This window comes from Elephantulus edwardii, unplaced genomic scaffold (genome assembly GCF_000299155.1).
Source record: "Elephantulus edwardii isolate Elephantulus edwardi_28Jun2011 unplaced genomic scaffold, EleEdw1.0 scaffold00079, whole genome shotgun sequence".
In the NCBI taxonomy this organism is placed as follows: Eukaryota; Metazoa; Chordata; class Mammalia; order Macroscelidea; family Macroscelididae; genus Elephantulus; species Elephantulus edwardii.
In genome coordinates, this window is record NW_006399829.1 from 998,697 (window position 1) to 1,020,020 (window position 21,324).

General features: G+C 41.8%; 1 protein-coding gene across 1 annotated transcript in view; it reads left to right on the forward strand.

The window, feature by feature from the left end:
- The window catches only part of WDR70 (WD repeat domain 70), a 369,437-nt gene that overhangs the window by 339,318 nt on the left and 8,795 nt on the right, over positions 1–21,324 (forward strand). The window contains exons 14-17 of the mRNA XM_006889538.1: positions 1,401–1,501; positions 2,907–2,986; positions 4,990–5,106; positions 8,533–8,695. Of these exons, the coding sequence (XP_006889600.1) occupies positions 1,401–1,501; positions 2,907–2,986; positions 4,990–5,106; positions 8,533–8,695 (461 nt within the window). The remainder of the gene's footprint in view (positions 1–1,400; positions 1,502–2,906; positions 2,987–4,989; positions 5,107–8,532; positions 8,696–21,324) is intronic.

Below are 21,324 nucleotides of genomic sequence, written 5' to 3' on the forward strand. Positions count from 1 at the left end.
TTGAGCCTCAATCCATATTGAAGGCTGCAGTCCCTGACCCTCAGCAACAAGTGCTTCAGGTCCTCCTTAGTTTCAGCAAGCAGGGTTGTGTCGTCTGCATAACGCAGATTGTTGATAGATTTTCCACCAATCCTGATGCCACATTTTTCCTCATAGAACCCAGCCTCCCAGATGATCTGTTCTGCATACAGTTGAAAAGGTATGGAGACAGGACACATCCCTGGTATATGCCCTTCCCAGTTTTGAACCATGCAGTGTTTCCTTGCTCTGTTCTGACGACTGCTTTAGGAGACAGAAATACCTTCATTTTTATTTCACAATTAGAACTGTGAAATGGCAATATTTTCTCATTCTTCCCTTAGTGTGAAGCAAGTTATTTGGCATGCGGTAAGTTTCTAATAAACTTCCATTCATGATACTTGAATTAGGATATTTCCATTCATTTTCCTTTCCTATCGCAGAGAGTTGTGCAGAACTTACTTCTTGTTGTTGCTGTGTACCATTGAGTCAGAACTAACCTGTAGCTGACCCTTCAGCAGGTTTTTGAGAGACAGTTGATCACATGGGAGGAGATTGTCCATTGTTCTTCTGCTACAGAACCTAATAGCACACGGTATTTTTGCCTGCCAACTGAAACATCGTTTTCACCCCTCCATTTTATTCCGACCACTCCTCTCTCCTCAGCCTCTTCCTGCGGACAAAAATCACAAACAGGTTGTAGTTCTCAACCGAGAGCTTTCAGTTCTTTTTTGACCCCAGAACACCACTTATTTTTCTCACCAATGAGGAATTCTGAGGCTCATAACATAACACCCAGTGAAGCTTCTTTCCATTAAAGTTCGTGTCAGATCTCTGTATCTCTGGTTAACTTCTGTCACCCTGTTTTGTCTCAGAGATAGGGAGGTATTACTAAATGCCTGCAAATATGTGTTGTTCCTAAAAATGCTTTATGATATTTGGGTCTCTGTGAAGGAAAAACAATAACCACCTGGCCCCAGTCTGCTGTCCCGAGGGATGTACTGTGTGCACACGAAACGCTGAGATCGAAATCTGCTTTAGTGAAGAGCATGACTGAGTTCCGTGGCTCCAGCCTTCACTGATGCCAGCCCCATGCAATACTGGAGCTGAAGAAAGCTGACTCTGTGGTCTCAGGGTTCCAGGGAACAGGGCAAAGGGGTGCCAGGAAGACACTATATGTATTTCTATTATTTTTTACAGATAGTAAGTGATGAAATGTAACTCAACCTCAGTAATACAACATTATAGCTCAGTCGAAAGTGTATTAAAGAGAACTACCAGCATACTGTTTGATTTGTGAAATAAGCTATCAGTGTACAAACAGGGTCTTTCCACCTTCCCTCAGATTCTTCCTTTAACCACTGTCTCTCTCCCCTTTTCAGAGCGTTGTTCGCTGCCTGTGGCATCCAAAGCTGAACCAGATCATGGTGGGAACAGGGAACGGACTGGCTAAAGTGTACTACGACCCCAACAAGAGTCAGAGGTAGTCCCTCTTTTAGATGGATGACAACAACTGGGGGTGGGGAGACCTCCCCCCCCTCCCCCCCACTTTTATTTATTTCCCCCTTTGATGAGGTTCCACCCTTTCAGAAAATGCAGCTGGTACAGAGTATTGTGTGTTAGGGAGGATTTGTCTATCGCCCTTGATCTAAACAGAATTCAAAGTCTAAGTTTCCTGGGGATTTGCAGTTCTTTAGCTGAAATGCTGAGTGGTGGGGAGGGGGAAACCCCTGCCACTTTGCATACCACCCTGGGCAGTGGCATTAGTAGTGATGCATGCAAGGATTAGCAACGCAGGGACCTGGGCACTTACAGGAAGGGGGCATTGCTTACCCACTTTTTTCTCTTTCTGTTTTATCTTAACCCATTTACTAGTTTAGATATTTGGCAAGACTTGTCTGCCAGCAGGAGACAACACAAATACTTCTGCCCTTACCCCTCCACCCACCCCAAATGGCAACTGGAGGGTCTGAGGGCCTAAGACTTCACTTGAAGCTGAGCTGGTCCCTTAGCTATTTCCCTTTTCATGGGCATCAAGGTTAAAGTGTACCAGCACACTAAAAAGAATTATTTTTAAATTATTAAGGTACAGTGACTGACTTTTTCCTTTTTAAAAAATCATCTTTGTATGTAATCAAGTTTTAAGACTCACAAGCTAAATTCCCTGAGGTCCCACGTCCTTTCTGAGGAAAGGAAAACTATCTCTGTCAATGAATATTCATTGAGCTTAATTTGACTCTTAATTACAACAGCAGCATTTAGGAACACTCTTCAAAGACACTATCTGTTGAATCTTTATCTCAAGGAATTTACATATCCATATTTACTACTTCAGAAAGGGACAGGTCTGTATAGGGTTCTAAAACCAGTTTGTTTAATCCCACACTTTCTTGGGGTATAGCCCCTTAGCATCTCTGCCAGTGAGACTTGCCTCTGGAGACTTGAACCCTTGCACTTGAGGTGTGAATAAATGTCACTTAGAATGTAGACCACCCAGCTTGCTTTCAACGGAGACTCAAACTAAAATTTGAACCCTATGACCTTTAAGGTATAGAGATTAATTTTTTTTAAATGTCTCTTTAAGATCTTAAATTTTAAGTTATAGTCATATATATATCTATATCTATATAAATTTTTAAAAGCTAATGTTCTTTTATGTTGTCATCTCTCTAACCATCGCATTTGATTGTAACCACTGGCCAGGAAGTTTGCCTCTCCATCATTTAAGCCCTTATCACTGAGACCCTGTCTATAAACATCACTTTAAAAGGCCAAGACTTAGCAAAATGGTGTTTATAGAATGTGTTCCTGACAGTATCAAATGCTTTTGACACAGACTTTGTTTCTAAGACCAAAATTAAGGAAATAATTTGCTTTCCTGTCCACAGGGGAGCAAAATTATGTGTGGTTAAAACACAGCGGAAGGCGAAACAAGCTGAGACGCTAACCCAGGACTACATTATTACCCGTAAGTCGTTAGCCTGGCTGCTCAGTCACGTGGCTCTTCTTCCCTCTCAGGTGGTTCTGAGGGAGACAGAGAGAGTGAGTGTGAGGTGTGAGGTGGGTGTTTATTTAAAGACAGGAAAAGTCCTCCAGGTTTAGTCACATATTTAAGTACATCTCATTCATGTGGATCGGGCTACAAGTCATGAAGTAGCTAAACCTTTTAGCTTCTGTGACTCATTGTAGAGACAGGTATTTCATGTAACTTTTGACCCCAAAGGGAAAAGCCTATTTGAGCTTAATGCATTAACTCTGTAGCAGGCTTTTTAAAAACAACAGCCTTTTCTAAAAATAAACATGAAAGAGTGCTTGACCTAGGCTTATCCAGCTTTGCCACTGACTGTCAGTGTGACGTTGGACAACTGAGCTTCCTCAGGCAAGTGAGTAGTCTGGAGTAAGAAGTTTGTCCGCTTCCCACTGAAATTCCCTACATGTGAGGGATCCAGAGATAATTGTATGTACAGTCAATGAGGAGATGATGAGAAATCTTTCAGATTAGAGAGGCTTCTTCCAGGGTTGTCACTCAAGCACGTCCCACTAACATAGGTGACAACTCAGAAGGAAACCATGGGCACCCTTGAAACTTGCTATTGGCAGATGCCCTTGAGAACTCTCAGTATCTCAGTCCAAGGCCAAGAAGCCTTGTACTGCTAGGGTTTCTCCCTGGTAGAGGTCTTATAAGACCATGCCCCGTGGAGTTTATGTTCAATAAAGAGATCCCATGACACTTTTTCACAAGAGTAGACAGGTTAAAATTGGTATCAGAAGCAGTCTAGTTCATGTGTAATGACATGCAGCCTACTTATGTTCCTGCTGTCATTTCACGTGAAAAGGTTATTTTTCTCCTTCCTAAAAATACAGTTCTGTCTTGCTGCCCAGCACAGTGAGTGGTGCCTGCATGTGGTCTCAGCTCTCCTCACTCAGGGCAAGCGTGTTCACTAGTGAGTGAGATGGTCCTAGCCCGACTGGCAGCAAGAGTAGCAGGTTGGGGGACAAGCCTGATGTTATTTTGGAAGTGTTATGCTCATTTTCATCACTTGTGTTCTAAAAATCTCTTTAACACCTATTAGTCCTTAGCCCTCTTTTACTCACACCCTGGGGGAAGTTTTTTCCCTTTAAAAGAGGTTTTAAAATATTTTGTGTTTTGTTTGGTTTTTTTAAGGGGGGTTTCATTTGCAAGTAGTAGTTGAAACACATAATTCTGGGATTTTTTTTTGTGTGGGGGAGGAAAATTCTTTGGTCTGCTCTTGAGTAAACAACCCACAGTGAGTGGACGGGTCGTGCCTTGATTTTTGTTCTATGTTTCATCCACCATAGAGCAGTAGTAGGGTTAAGTCCTCATAACGTACCCTAGCCAAGAGAGTCAGGCACCCCTGCATTCACCAAGAGAGTCAGGCACCCCTGCATTCCGGGCAACCTTTATCCCAGTTCCAGAGGGGCAAGTACTCCTCCCTTCCGGTTACTCAGTGTTGTCAAGTCCTCTTGAGAGCTGGTCACATTTCAGAAACGTGTGAAGTGATTCCAGTGTTTATGAGACATCTGAGGAAGCCTCAGGCCTGACAGGCAAGCTGCTGGCCGTGTAGCTGCTGGCATTCTCCACAAATGGGCCGTGTAAGAAAAAAAAAATGGGAGCTGGTCCTATTAGCTGTTTCTTTCCGTACCATAGACATAGAGTTTTAACTGCTACCTGCCTTTGGGGACTGGGGAGTCTCACCATTGTTTCTGTAACCATATAAAACAGTATTTCCTGAGTGCCATTAGCTGCCAGCAGTGGTGAACAGTTTGGTTGGTCTCAGCCAAAACTGGGCTAATTAATTGCAGTAAGACCATCTCTTATAGTCAGACCAGGACTGTCATTATGACTTCTATTTCATCTCTCAGTTAGTCATGCTTTAGCTATGTCTTTGGATGGCAGGATTATTATAATAATGTTTTTTTTTCTTTTTCAAATGTGATTTTCTCTCATAGCTCATGCTTTGCCTATGTTCCGTGAGCCCCGCCAGCGGAGTACGAGGAAACAGCTGGAGAAGGACAGGCTGGATCCCCTCAAGTCTCACAAACCTGAACCTCCAGTGGCAGGCCCAGGTGACTGTCCCCCAAATTGTAATCTGCAAAGAGAGGGAGGGGAGGGGGGGAAAGAGACTGAAGAGGAATTTTAAAGAGGTCTCAGGCCCAGATGCTGCTTTGCCTTCAGAGAGATTCAGTTCTTTAGGGCAAGGCACTTTCCCCTTCAACAAAAGGGATGCAGAATCCCATTGTATAAAACTGATAAAAGTGGAACTGCCAGGCTGATGTAGAGGGAGCCCGAAGCTCAATCTGCTTGGTCTCTAACTTGAGCCCTGTAGGTAACCTCATACGACTCCAGGTGGTCTCCTTCCCAGGACTCAGCTTTAAGAGCACTACATTTAATCTCCAGGGTAGACCACACGGGCCCCGTTACTGGGGTCCAGGTTCCCCCGTGGCGGAAGATCGGCTCATTTAGTCCTCTCTCAATGGAATGAGGCTTCCCATGTCACTAAGAGTTGGGTAAATGTTCTTCAGGCTTTTAAGAAAGTAAGTTTTAGAGAAAGCAGGACTATGGGGCAGCACAGCCTTCGTTATAACTTCCTGTCCTTTTATCCGGCATGGAGAACCTATTTGTCCTGGACACCTGAATCTGCAGCTCTCGACCCGCTGGTTTCTCTAGGCCTCACTTGTGTCTGGCCTGCATGTTCCATGTGGAGAACATTTTACCTCTCTATCTGGAATAGGCTCCACTTGATCTACTGCCATTACTAATAAAGTTCCTGAATGTTATTCTTTCCTGAACTGTTGCAAAACCTTTCTCAGTAGACACCTTTTCTCAAGTCACTTCCTCTGCTCCCCACCTGCTACCATTCATCTTGCATACTGCTTTCATCCCTAACCCCTCTAGCTTTTATGTCACTGCTGTCCCCAGACCTTCCTAAGCTTCTCTCTGTTCAGGGATTTAAAATGCTCTGTAGTCTGACTCTACCCCACCTTTGTAGCTTCAGACCTCACTTCTCTCCTGCTCTGATCTCAGACGCCTGTTCATTCGCTCCTGCCCCCAAACACTACTGAAACCATTCTATTCACTGAAAAGAACCTTCTGTGTCTTCTGAGCTTGAACGAATGGAATTCGCCTTAAATCCCATCTTCCCCTGCAGACCCTCCTCAGCTGCCTTAAGCCAGCAGACTGTCTCGTTTCTCCTAGTTCCTGATCATATGAATGGTTTAGCAAAGACTTACTTCCTGCCTTTTTTGTCCTCTTCTTGTGTTATAAAATAGACCTTTTGGTACTGCTGGCCTTTCCTGAGCTTATTTTGTCTTTCTAAAAACATTTTCTTTATCTGAGTCCCAGAGACTGTGTGGTAACTGTTGGGGATCCATCAGGGAACAATTCTTTGCACTTAAGGAGCTTCTTGTCTGCTTCTTGTTATATACTCTTGTGTGAGAATTGATGTGAAGTTGACGCGTCAGTGGGTTTTCCGAGGTTGTAAATCACATGGCATGACATTGCCCATCCTTCTCCCATGCGGTTGCTTGTGGATTAGAGCTGCCTGCTTCAAGGGTTGGCAGTGCCACTCCTTACCCACTAAACCACCAAGCTCCCTTCGTGTCTACTAGGCATGATAGTGTGTGTGCATCAGCACATTCACCCTGTTTGTTGTTCCTCACAATGCAGAGGAAGTGACCATGAAGAACTGGGAGAATAGTAAGTCTTAAGATGTGTTGAAGGAACCATGGTGACAGTGTAGTTGAATAATTTGCTAACCAAGAAATCAGGGATATGAACCCACCAGCTGCTCCACAGGAAAAAGATTCAGTCATCTGCTTTCACAAAGATTTGCAGCCTTGGAAACCTTGCAGGCAGTACCACCCTATGCCATAGAGTTGCTGTCAGCCAGAATGTGATTCAGTGACAGTAAATTTTGAAACAACAATAGCATCTAATGAGTATTTGTTGTTTTTATTAATTGACTTTCAAACGTTCATGCTTAAGAATATTATAGTTTCTTCTGCTTTGGCATCATAATGCAATGAGGACATATTAAAAATATCTCTTTCTATTTTAGCTCTGGAGGCCTAGCAGTAAGGAGCATTTAGAAATATTAAGAGGGGAGTTAAAATTTAGTAGTGTAATTGTGAAGAATGTCTATCTGTGTTTTATTGATTATGCAAAGGCATTTGACTGTGTGGATCATAACAAACTGTGGCTGACTCTGAGAAGAATGGGAATCCCAGAACATTTAATTGTGCTAATGCAAAACCTATACTTGGACCAAGAGGCAGTAGTCAGAACAGAGCAGGGTAACACTGCATGGTTCAAAATTGGGAAGGGTGTACGCCAGGGTTGCATCCTGTCTCCATACCTTTTCAACATGTATGCAGAGCAGATTATCCGAGAGGCTGGGCTCTATGAGGAGAATTGTGGCATCAGGATTGGTGGAAGGTCTATTAACAATCTGCTTTATGCAGATGACACAACTCTGCTTGCTGAAACTGAGGAGGACCTCATGCACTTGCTGCGAAGAGTCAAGGACTGCAGCCTTCAGTATGGACTGAGGCTCAATGTCAAGAAGACGAAGATTCTCACCACTGGACCAATTGGCAGCATCAGGATGGATGGCGAAGAGATTGAGATAGTTCACAGCTTCAGTTTGCTCGGCTCCACAGTCAACACTCTTGGCACCAGCAGCCAGAAAATAAAAAAACGTATTGCGATGGGAAAGTCTGCTGTTAGGGACCTCTCTAAAGTACTCAGGAGCAACGGTGTCTCTCTGGAGACTAAGGTGCGCCTGATACAGGCCATGGTCTTTGCAATCACTTGTTATGCATCAGAGAGTTGGACAATGACTAGGCAGGACAGAAGGAGAGTGGATGCTTTTGAGCTGTGGTGCTGGAGAAGAGTACTGAATGTACCATGGACTGCCAGGAAAACAGATTCATCTTGGAGAGGATTAAACCAAGCTGCTCCTTGGAGGCAAGGATTATGGGGCTTCGTCTGACATACTTTGGACATGTTGCCAGGAGGGACGGGTCCTTGGAGAGGGACATCATGCTTGGGAGGGTGGAGGGACAGCGCAGGAGGGGAAGACCCTCTATAAGATGGATTGATTCGGTGACTGGGGTAATTGGGATGGGTGTGTCGGGGCAGTGCGGTTGGCGCAGGATAGAGCAGGGTTTAGCGCTGTTGTGCATAGGGTCGCTATGAGTCTCAAACGACTCGATGGCACATAACAACAACAACAATTGTGATTATCATAAATCAAACTCCGAAGGACAGTTTTCATGTACTCTTAAACCGGTTTCTAAAGAAGCTTCAGAGTGCTAAAAACGTTGTTGAAATGGTGACAATTCAACAAAGAAATCCTGGCCCCACTCTGTTATTCCTTTAAAGCCACTTTTATGGACTCCTCAACCTTGTCAAATAAGTACAGAGTTTTCTGGGGATGCCCATGTAGTGGCTTGCTCATTCAAGTCTGACTTGGGCTTTTTCCTTTGAAACAGGTCGTGGTGGCCGAGTGGGAACCCACGGGGGAACCCTGTCTTCTTACATCGTGAAAAACATTGCTTTGGACAAGACCGATGACAGCAATCCCAGGGAAGCCATTCTGCGGCATGCCAAAGCAGCCGAGGACAACCCGTATTGGGTCTCTCCAGCATATTCCAAGTAAGGAAGTAGCTGTTTGTTTTTTATTTTAATAGAGAAATTGTTATGCTTAATTGCAAGGGAACAGCACAGAAGCAACTGTTTTGGCGTTCCGACTGCACCTTTCACTGTTTCATTCTTGAGCATGAAAAATAGATCAAGGACTCATAGTCCGGAAGCTTAGGCTTTTGTTTGTAATAGAATGTAATAGACTCTAGAATGGTGACTTTTTTTTTAAACAATTTTTTTATTTTATACTGGTTTATTTACAAAGTTTTTACACTGGATCATCCCTTTTTCCTTTACTCACCGCTCCCTGCACCCTATGATTACCCCTCCCGCACCCCCCCTGCCCTCACCCCATGCTCCTACCCTCCCTCCCATGGAACATCAAAGACGTTTTACTAGTTATCTATTTCTCCAGTAATGGTCTTATACTATTTGTTCTTGTGTGACTGAGTTAGTTCACTCAGCATAATGCTCTCCAGTCCCTCCCAATTTAGATAGTGATTTTGAAAACCATGGCTCCTGCATGCGATGAGATCAGTCACCTTGGAGTTATCGCCTCATGTAAATCAATATTGGTAAATTCCATTCTACCTAAGGTTGAAAAACAAAATAAGACAAAAACTCTGCTGTTTATTCATATTATCTTAGTTGAAGAAAGTCCAAAACAAATGAAGGGTAGCCGTGTATAAATTAACTTTTGTATAGTTACATAGTATATGCAGGTGACCCATGCATAGCATAGTAGATCTGTCTGTTTCCTTTTCTTCAGCTTAGTGTGGGTGAATGTGTGGTGGGTTTTAAAGCCATTGAGCCCAACTACACTTAAAGGAAGATATTAATGTCCATTTTCATTTTGTGTCTTTTAAATTCATTTTAGACATACAGAGAAGTTTCAAAGATAGGACAAAGAATTCACATAACCTCTCCATCCATCTTCCACTAACACTGACAGCTCACTTAGGCATAGTTGTGTGTAGTTGCCATCTAGTCTGCTGTATGGAGTCCTTCTACACAGTAAAACAAAGCTTTGCCTAGTTCTGTGCCAGTCATGATTCATGGTAGGTTTAAGTGTTTTGCTGGGTCTTTATAGGGCAGTTATCAAGACCAGGAGATTAATATTTGTGTGATACTAATTTATTAGAATTAATATTAATATCCTACAAACTATAACTATAAGCATTACTTGAATTTAAGTAAACTACAAACATGGCTTGAATTTCACCATTACTATTGTTGTTGTTGTTCTGAATTTACTTGTTCTTTCTTCTTAGTTTCTTCCATTTCTCACAGTTCTCAGAATGTTCTGTCTTTCATGACCCTGACACTTGTAAGGAATACTAGGCAAGTTGTGTGGGCTGTTTCTGTGGTGATGTTGTGGTGTGGTGTTGTTTTTTAAAGACATTATATCAATTTTGGTTCATCTGATGTTTTCACATGGTTTGAATGATGATATGCATGTTTGGCCAAAATTACGTAGGAATTATGTTGTATTCTTTCCAGTCCATCATAACAAAGCCTCATGATGTTGAAGGGTCATCCTATTGGTCGTGTTAACTTTGGTTGCTTGCTTCAAGTGGCATCTGTCAGGATTCTTCACTATGAAATTGCTGCCATACCATATGAAGTGAAACAAGTATCTTGGGTCGATATTTTTAAATGATGCAGATCTTCTTTTTCCCCTCAGACCTCATGATCTGCATCTGGTACTTGTTTGTCGAGTTCTGGTGCCCTAGTGGGAAGGGTCCAAGGGTTGGGATTCACCACCTGCTCCATGTTGTTGTTAGGTGCTGCCAAGTCAAGTGAGACCCATAGCGACCCTGTGAACAAAAGATCTGTACCCTGTGTGCCCTGAGCCATCTCACACTTCCTGACACACAGGAGCCCATTGCAGCAGTCACCGTGTCAGTCCACCTGGCTGAGGGTCTTCCTCTCCTTCGCCAACTTTCCACCCTTCCCAGCATCATGTCCTTCTCCAAGGAATAGTCCCTCCTAGGAACATACCCACAATATGTGCTGCTACATAGGAGAGATAAGCAGTCTTCCTCCCATGAGATTTACTGCCTCTGAAAACCCAGTGGAGGGTCAGCTGTGGGTCACTTCTGTTCGGTGGTATATAAAAACAACAACACAACAACAGAATGCCCATAAGAAGCACTGTAGGGAGTCACTACTAAACCAAGAACAGCAGCAGCTCCTTGGGAGAATGATGGACCATCTCCTCCTGTAATTGACATTGTACAAAAACTTCCTGGAGGGTCAGCTATGAGGCTCCCACTGGACTATGAGAGAGCATGGGTGTAAAGGAGTTTGCAAGTTTGTACCCCACAGCTCTGTGACAGCACTTTTCCTAACTAGACTACCACATTAGTATACAATTCTTTTGTCTTTAGCTTCAGAATCCAGTCAGGATATTGTTTTTCAAAGCTATTATGTTAGCTCTTCTCTATGCCATTATTTATTTGTGATACAGTTAAATTCATCTGGTAGTGTACATTCTTTTTTTGCTTTCCCCATAGTCTAATTTTATTTTGGTTATGATGCAAAGAGTTAAAACATTACCATGTTGCTAAGAATGAAACTAAAAAGAGATATATGCCTTGTATCTTGCCCATCTGTCCTTCTCTCCCTCATTTTCTATACTTCCTTTATATATTCCTTTGTGTAGATATGTTACTTTTCTAAAACAGTAACCTCTTGAGGAACATTTACATTGTTTCTAGTCTTTTGCTTTCATAAACAGCACTGAAATTATTATCCTTAGACATACATATTTGCCCACATGTGCAAAACTTCTAGAAATAGAATTGCCAAGTGGAAAGCTATTTGCATTTTAAAACTTATATAAATAGAGCCATATTTTTCTCCAAAGAGAATTTAGAATGAAATTATCCCAATGTATGGATGTCCTTATCCTGCTGAGAGAGTAGGCTCATATGTTTACCTTTGCCAATCTGATACATGACAACTTGAAAGTAGTCTTCCTGTAAACTTGACATTCGTGAACATCTTATCATATGCTAAAATCCTTCTTTCCCCTCCTGAAGTTCTTATTCCTATTTCTTGGGAATATTTCATGCCTTTGAGTGGTATGCGTATTTGTTTGCTTTACTTTTCCCCTTTGTTGATTTGTAAGAATTCATTTTCTTAAGATTGGCCCTGAAGTGCTCCCTGAAGTTTGCTTTACACCAGACAGCATTGTTGTTGTCAACTATCGTACAGTTGATTTCCTCTCATAGCGACCCTGCTCCCATCAGAACACAACAGTGCCCTGTCCTGTGCCATTTTCACTCATTGCTGTGGTAGGGTCCATTGTTGCAGGCAGTGTGGCAACCCATCTTGTGAGGAGTCGACCTCAAGCGATCTGTAGTTTAGCTTAATAGGAACGTTTGCCTTGATCATTGTGCTCTTTAAAAGATCTGTCTCTGTGGCATCAAATTGACAAGGGAGCTGTACTTGCCTAGTGGATAGGAAGTTGTGTTGTCAGCCCAAAGATAGGCAGTTCAAATCCACCAGCTGCTTCAAGAGGGAATGATTTATAGCCTTTGAAAACCTACTGGAGGGTCAGCTGTCAGTCAGTTCCAGCTTGATGGTATACAACAATAGCAGCTGCTTGATAGAAGCTTGGGAAGCAATGAGTTTTTGTCAATGAGGGAGGAACAGTTTGAAAAAGGAGAGTGAATACACAATGTATTCAGCATCACTGGCTTGTCTGTGGAAAAATTGTGTATATCATTTAACAATAATAAAAATAACAAATATTCTTAAAGATTGTTGTTATTGTTGCTATTAATGTACTGTTGAGTTGGAACCGACCCATAGTTGACCCTCCAACAGGTTTTCAGAGTCAATAAATCACAGGAGGAGATTGCCGATCCTTATGCCACAAAGCAACTGGTGGATTCAAACCAGGTGCCTTTGGGAACACAGCACGGTTTCTTACCATTGGGCTATCTTAATTTTTTTTAGAAAAGATGATTTTTTTTTTTAATTTTAAAGATTAATCCCTTGTATATATTACAGATATTTTCCTTAGTCATTTTCATTTATCTTGTCTATTACATTTCCCTATAAAAACTTCAACATTTTTTTTCTGGTTCTTTTTTTTAGGAGGGTTACCTTAATTTAAAAAGTTTTTACCTCCAAAGATGATTCTTGACATTTTCCGTCTTTCCACTTAACATTTTCATGCTGTCACTTTTTAATGTTAAATCTTTGATTCATCTGGAATTGTTTTAGAGAAGGAAGTGAGTTTAGGACTCCAGTTTACATTTTTCTAGATTACTATCCAGTTGTTGTAGCACCTCTTATTGCAAAGCCTATTTTTACTCATGATATTATCCTGTCACTGACAATATGGTACTTCAAGATGGATCTAGCAATGACTTTAACTATGAAAGCAACTCCATTTTTCCTCACCTTTTCATCTCCAGAGTAATATATCATATGGTCTGTCATCTGACTCAAAATGTCCCATGCCAGTCCGTCTCATCTCACCGATGCCTAGTATGTCAATATTTATGCGTTCCATTTCTTCCTTGACAGTATCTAATTTTCCTACATTCATGGTTCTCACATTCCATGTCCCAATCACCAGTGTCTGCTTACAACTGTTCCTATTCCTTTGTATTTCCATACTTGAAAACTCAACCTCCTTTGCCGTTTCTGTTATCTAAATGTGTTCTGTTGTACATAGGGTTTTCAGAGGCCTGCTATTTCAGAAGTGGATGGCCAATCCTTCTTCCTAGTCTGTCTTAATGTGAATGTTCAGATTTAGAGAAGTATCAGACAGACCAGCAAGTGAAAGGTATATCCCTTATTGCGGCGACTTTAGTGTCAGTGTTGTCCCTACCTTTCTCACACGCGTCTTTACCCACTTATTTCCCTGCTCCATCATCCACCAGGATACCCAGCCACTTCTACCCCCTCCCTTCACATCTATCTCCTTTTGACCAGCCCTCCATCTAATAACTTATATATGAAGTTCCATGGCTTCTGTGGTTCCAAACACATCAGCTGATGGTAGTTCCTTATGTTGGGATGACACAACCCTGCTTGCTGAAACTGAAGAGGACCCGAAGCGCCTGCTGCAGAGTGTCAAGGACTGCAGCCTACAATATGGATTGAGGCTCAATGTCAAGAAGACAAAGATTCTCACCACTGGACCAATTGGCAGCATCAGGATGGATGGTGAAGAAATTGAGATTGTACACAGCTTTAGTTTGCTTGGCTCCATAGTCAACAGTCTTGGCACCAGCAGCCAGGAAATTAAAAGGCGCATTGCCATGGGAAAGTCTGCTGTTAGGGACCTTTCCAAAGTACTGAAGAGCAATGGTGTCTCTCTGGAGACTAAGGTGCATCTGATACAGGCTTTGGTCTTTGCAATCACTTGTTATGCATCAGAGAGTTGGACAATGACCAAGGAGGATAGAAGGAGAATTGATGCCTTTGAGCTGTGGTGCTGGAGAAGAGTATTGAGAATACCATGGACTGCTAGGAAAACAAACAGATTTGTCCTGGAGAGGGTTAAACCGGGTGGCTCCTTGGAGGCAAGGATTCTGAGGCTCCGTCTAGCATCCTTTGGACATGTTTGAGGAGAGACCGGTCCTTGGAGAGGGACATCATGCTTGGGAGGGTGGAGGGACAGCGCAGGAGAGGAAGGCCCTCTATGAGGTGGATTGATTCAGTGACTGGGATAATTGGGATGGGAGTGTCAGAGACGGTGCGATTGGCACAAGACAGAGCGGAGTTTAGGGCTGTTGTACATAGGGTCGCTATGAGTCGCAGGCGACTTGACGGCACATAACAGCAACAACAACATTTTTACTCATCTATTTGAAGTGCTATTTTTTATTAAGGAGCACTGATAGTACTGTAGCTAAGCACGTGAGTAATAACCAAAGGGTCGGGCATTCAAGTTCCTTATGATCTGCTTCTCTAAGGATTATACTCTTGGAAATCTGACGAGGAGTTGTACCCTAAGTCCTCCAGGGTTGCTAATAGTTGGAATTGACTTGGAATCCGCTCCAGTGGACAGTCACTTTTGTGTAACAAACACACTGCATGTTCATAAGTCCCTGAACCAATATTTGGGCCTACTGTGGCTTTTTGGGAAGCTCTGGTTGGCCTAGTGGCAAGAAGCTGCACTATAATCCCGAAGGCACGCAGTTCAAATCCACCAATTGCTCTGCAGGAGAAGTATAGGCAGTGTCCCCCTGTGTGATTAATTGCCTCTGAAAACCTACTGGAGTGTGAGCTGTGGGTCGGTTCTAATTGAATGATACACCACAACAACAAGTGTCGCTTTCTGTTAGTCTGATTATTCAAATATTAATAGCAAACAGTTTCCATTATGATACGGCTGCCTCCCTTCCCCTCATTCTTATCAGACTCTTTCTAATTATCCTTGCAAGTTTTCATGACTTTAAATTATCCGACAAGTTTAACTCCCAAAAAACTATTTGTGTTATTTACATAACACATATTATTTAACATGTATATAACAATGTAGGCAGAATTTTTAATGTTGCTTTTTAAAGCCAAGAACTGGTTATACTTTTCTGCTTAGCCACATTTCTTATATCCCTCTTTTTGTTTTATTTATTAACTCACCAAAGATTTTTTAGATGCTCTGTCTCAGTTAATTTTCTATAACAGCTCACGGAGCTTATATTCTAGTAGGCAATGACCAGCTACTCTGATGCTGCAGTAGATTCTGACTCATGGTGACCCCGCATGCTATACAGAGTAGAACTGCTCCCTGGGTCTTCAGAAAGAGAGTAGTAAGTGCTAAGCAGGAAACTGAAATAGGACACAGAGTAAGAAAAGGAGCAAAGGTTACTACTGTTCTGCCTGTGATGGTCAGGCCAGAACTCTCTGCTAAAGTTATCTTTGTTTTGAATGAAACTATCCAGGTGAAGAACAGTTCACACAAAGAAATCACCGGATTAGAAAGCCAGAGACAGGTCCGTCAAGAATGTTTTTGTCGTTACATGTTGTAGAGTCAGTTCTAACTCATAGCAACTATCTGTACAACAAAATGAAGCATGGCCTGCTCTTGGATTTTTTTTTTTCTATTGGTGAAAAACAGGTACTAAGATACATCTTTGTGAAGGAGATGTGGTATAAATCAAACTTTGAAAAAGCCATAGACATCTGTATTACAACCTACAATTGTCCTTAAGAAGAACATCAAGTTTAGGGCTCCATTTTTTTTCCAGACTCAAGAGTACAGGTTGAAGAAAAAAGGAAAAATAAAATAAATAAAAAAAAGTACAGGTTGAGAGTGGAATGGGAGGGAGAGGGGATAAAATGTGCAATGATGAATGAATGAAAATCCAACTTCTCTGTAAATATTTGTTAAAATCACAATTAAAATTTTACTTTTTAAAAAAAGTACAGGTTGGCAAACTTTTCTAAAGAGGGTCAGATAGTATAACTTTTAGACTTCCCTGTTTAGACTTTTTCCTCTGTTGCTTTTTACTTACTGTTAAAAATCTTATTTAAAAATGTAAAAAGAAAAAAATCTGTATCTCTTTGCTGCATATCAAATGCCGCCCTTAGAATCTGTGCCCGAGCTCATGGTTACAGCCACGGTGTCAAGCCATCGAGCTGAGCCATCTCTTTCTCTCCGACTCTTTACCAACCCTGATGTCTTTCTCCAGGGACTGACCCCTTCCTGTAACGTGTCCAGAGCATGTGAGATGAAGTCTCGTCATCTTCCCCTTCTAAGGAAGATGCTGGTGATAATTCTGTTGAGACAGGTTTGATCATTCTTTCTGCCTTCTACAGTATAGTCAATATTCTTTGCCACCATTCTGAATTAAAAAGCATCACTTTTCCTTTGGCCACTGTTCAGCTTTCTTGTACATGTGAGGTAACAGAAAATACCACGGCCTGAGTCAAGTGCATCTTAGTCCTGAACATGGTCCTGTTGCTCTTTACCACTGAAGATGACCTTTGCAGTAAAATTTGCTCAGTGCAATACCTCTTTTGCTTCCTTGACTGCTGCTTCCATGCACACTGACTATGAATCCAAGTAAAGTTGAACAGGTAAAAATACTAATTATTAGCTCTATTAAAAGAGTCACAAAATCAGAATAAACTTGTTACCATGAAAGGATGGGAAAGAGAGGAGAAAAAGGAAGAATACATGGCAAATTTTATTGAATTCCTTCTTTGTATCTCAGTAGATCCTTGTATCTCAATAGAGATTTCTGGTGGCTTAGTGGTAAGGAATTGCATTACCAGTGCAAAGGTGCAGTTTCAATCCACAGACTGCTCTGCAGGAAAAGAGGGACAGTCTCCTCCCATGTGATTTATTGCCTCTGAAAACCCACTGGAAGGTCAAGTATGGGTTGGTTCAGACTTGCCAGAACTCAACATCTACAACAAGTGATCATATTACCATAAGTGATAATATGATATACTTTGACCAATGAATATAATGAACTGAATTACTGGATTTTTTAATACAGAGCCGTTCTTTTGCATCTTTTTGTATGAACTTCACATTGTTGTTGTTAGGTCAACTTTGACTCACAGCAACGGAGCATATAGCCGGTCAGAACTCTGATCAGTCTTGCATGATCCTCACAGCTGTGTGGTGTGTAGGCCTGTGCTTACAATCTCTGTGCCAGTCCAGCTCATTGAGGGGCTTCCTCTTTTTACTTCCTCTCCTGAGTGTCATGTCCTATGACAATGACAGTGAGTGCTTTTGAGAAACAAGAAGTAGACGCCTGTTCTCTTGATCCCCTACCCTGCCGAGCTTTGCAGAGCCTGCCTTCTCTCTTGTGACCTGCCCTGCTCTGCTGCTGCATTTTGTGTCCGTCTTTTTCCTTCCAGCCAGTTTTGTCACCTTACATGTACTGCATACTAATGAAGTCCCTGGCACTGTCTATCTGGGGCATACACTTTGCTATCCAGAGTCGCTGTGCTATTTCTCCTGTGTTCACCTGCTAGAGTATACTGTTTACTGCCAAGTGGCAAAGTGTTTGGAGGGAAGCTAATATTTAATAGGATCTTTTGAGAAAGGTCACTGTAACTGAGAATGTGTGTCTGGTTGTTTTTCTTCACTGCAGTTGACTTCTGTCAGTGATGAAATGAAGATTTACTATGCCCCCCCCAGTCACAGAATAGCACAAGTGGACAGGACACCACACTCCCCACCTGCGGGCCACTTTCTCCCCTTCATTCTCCAGTAACGACAGCGAAGGCTGTGACCTCTTTACATCCATCGGCTGGGTGTTTATGTTCCACTCCTGGCACTGGCGCAGAGTCTCATGTTATAGCCATGAAAGATTCAAAACATAGCAGGATCGCAGAAGACTCTCCCTCTGCCACCAGCAGGCAGATTCCGCTTCAATTTCTTGTTAAAAGATGTTGCTGGAGGGAGGGAGGAGAGAAGCTGGCTGAGGACTGGGCAGGATGTAGATCTACAATGCTATTAGCTTACACATTAGATAGGGATAGATGGGGGGCCAGGGGGGTGGTTCACGGCCAGCAGCCTGACAACTCTGTCAACCATGGTCCCTTTCCCTGCCAGATAAATGGCTCTGATTGCTGGTTCAGTCAGTTTCATTTGCAGTGTGCAAGTCTGGTCTGACACAGGATACGTGGATGTGTGGATGTGTGTGTTGAGATATCGTTCCCACCTATAAAGGATCCATTTAAAGTCCTGGCAAGTTCATAGGCAGGCTTAAAGAGATTTCCCCCGCCCTATGAGGAAGTGAAGGTTTATGTGCCAGGAAAAGATAGAAACCAGTAAAGAGAAAAATGTGACTTTTTCTCCCCCTGAGTTATATTTAGGTAACTGAATTCCTGTGTAGACATGTGTCCACCATATTCCTATATAGATGCCTGTGTTTCTTAAAGTGGTTTTGTGAACTGACAAGGAGCAGAGAGAGAGGTTTTGAAATGCAGCCTTCCAGATTCCACCCCAGAGCAACCCAGATTGGGTGGGAGTGGAATTGGAATCGGCATCTTAAGAAGTACCCTTGTGATTATTCTACAAACTAGAGTTTGGTAATAAGTGCACAGTCATTGTTTGAAATAAGTGGCAAATGACTCCTCCTTGAGAAGAGTTAGACTTCCAGAATGAATTATAGAGACCCGTAGTGAAAAAATGATTTACATAACAAAATCATTTCCTTCAGGAAGTTAGTAAACCAAGAAAGTGACTATTTCCGATTTAATAGATGTTATTTTTCCAAATCTGTTATACATATAATATTTCTAAAACATGCTGGTTACATGAAGTTCTTTTTTATTTATTCTCCCCCAGGCTTGTTAGAAAATGTGTGTGGATGTGTTATTATTGTCCTCATTTTACAGATAAGAAAACTTACTTTTAACTTGACCAAAACTACATGTTTTATTGCTACTACTAGGACGTTGGTTGAAGTCCGTGTTAGTAAAGCATCCAAGAGGCAAAAAAACAAAACAAAACAAAAAAAACCTACATGTTTTATTACCCCTATTCACTCACAGCATGTCATCTTGCTTCAGAATCAAGCTGTGCTTTTTGCCCTTAAAATGTCTTTCTTCTCATCACAGAACACAGAATAGTTATTTGGAAAGTTAAGTAGGAGCAAACTTGAAAAGGTCCTTATGTGAGCTGGCACATCATAGCAGAAAGAACACACAACTAAGAAGCCGAAGTTTTGGTGTTTAGAGAGTCTCCACCTCACAGAGGTTATTTCCCTCCAGTTGAAATAAGGGGGCTTGGGTATAGAAACGTACGGTGCCGTATTTTAGAAATAAGAGCTTGGAGAGGGTGGTGATGAGAACTGCCCTCGGCCAGTATGCTCTTGAAACGTTTTATTATTTCACTTGTTTACCCACTTGGTGATGGGATAACTAATTAGCAATTCTATAGGGCTTTTCGTTTTCTTTTTCTTTCTCTCTTTTCCTAGTTCCATATTTCACAGGTTTCAGATTTGCCCTCTTCCCCTCCCTCACCCAGCCTTTGAACTCTCCCACATGTACCATTAAGGGTTGAAATGCCTTCTTTATGAGTCCAAAAGTGTTTGTCTCTTGTTCCAAAATATTATGTGTTCATTTCCTAAAGAAAATAGGAAATTCTTTATCTGGAAACTTCTTGTCTCTCATCTCATTATGCATTATCTTATTATTATTGTTGTTACTTAATTATCTTTGATGAGCTCTTCCCCCAGAAAGAAAGGACCATTTCAAGTGGAATCTTCTGGTCAAGCCCATTTTAAATCTTAATAATTCCGCAATTGTGATGGCTGTGTCAGAGTTCATCTGGGCCTTATTCATGCCAACAGGGTTAACAAGTGTGTCAGATTATCAAGTCATGGTTCTAAATGACTTTGAGGTTTTCCTTCATAATAAACAATGGGCCCCGAGCCAGAAAAGTTTCTGGTTTATACTCACATACTGATGACTAAATAATAGAAGTGATTTCTCTGCATACTCGTTCTATTACCCTGGAGCTGGTCCTATGTTTTTGAATGAGTCATATCAGAAGAATATCCATAATTAAAAAGAATCTGACCCGTGGACTTTCCGTTGCAGCTGAAAACACTTTGACGACTCAGTCTGGCCTGAGAGCCAGAAGGAAAAGGTTGAGGCATATAGGTTTAAAGCTTGAAAGAGAAGAGACACTTTAAATTTCTCACCCAAATAATGTGCCCCAAAAGTACTCTTGTTGAAAAATTGCGGGAGGGATCTTTATTCATTTCTGCCTATTCTACACAAAATTTTTTGGATGGAAATGCAGAAGATAGTGCTTGGTTTCTCTTTGATGCCTTTCTTTTTTATGTACACAGTTGCTGGAGAAGACTGGCTTTGTATAAGTAGCCTTAAGAGTTCAAGTTTAAAAAAGAGAGAGACAGTAACTCAAAGTAGAAAATTAATGAGCATGTAGTTTATACATTTAAGTAACATAGCTGCCTAAATTTTGATAATTTGCTTCATAGTACAAATAGTATTAACTATTGGCAACTGCAGAACTTTTCTAAAGTATTAGCTAAATCAAAATGGAACGAACACCCCTGCAGCCTTCTTTGGATAGTTTATTTGATGGCTGTCAGCAAAGAACGATGTTGACATCTAATCTGCTCTCCTTCTCTTGGTAACTCTAATAAACAAGTTGGTACATGTCACTTGGTGAATGTTTACTATTCCCCACTTAGTCACTTTGCCAAACTGGTAAACACAAGTTAGTTACCGTCATCTTCCTTTCAGTTACAATTTTAATAAATTAAGTCTTGCCTCCGGAAACTCTATGAACAGTGCTCAGGTCTTTAATTCATAGGGTCGCTATGAGTCATCTCTGACTTGATGGCACCTAACAACAACAGTAATGACAACATAGAGCTATGTGGCCTAGTGGACAGAAAGTTATGCTACCAAGCCCAAGGTGGGTGATTTTAATCTGTGGCCCTCACGCCTGGTTCAAATTGAGGGGTTTTTTGGGGGGTTTGGGGTTTTTTTTGTCAAACATTCTTCTAGGTGGTATAGCTCTGTGAATTGCTGTTCAGAGGTAACTCGTGGTTGCTGTGATGCTGAATACTGTGACACTGATGTGTCAAATGCAATAATGGTTACCCATGGTGGACAGTGTTTGGTAGAACTTCTCGATTAAAACAAGCTTGGAAGCAGGAGTGGCATCCGCTTCT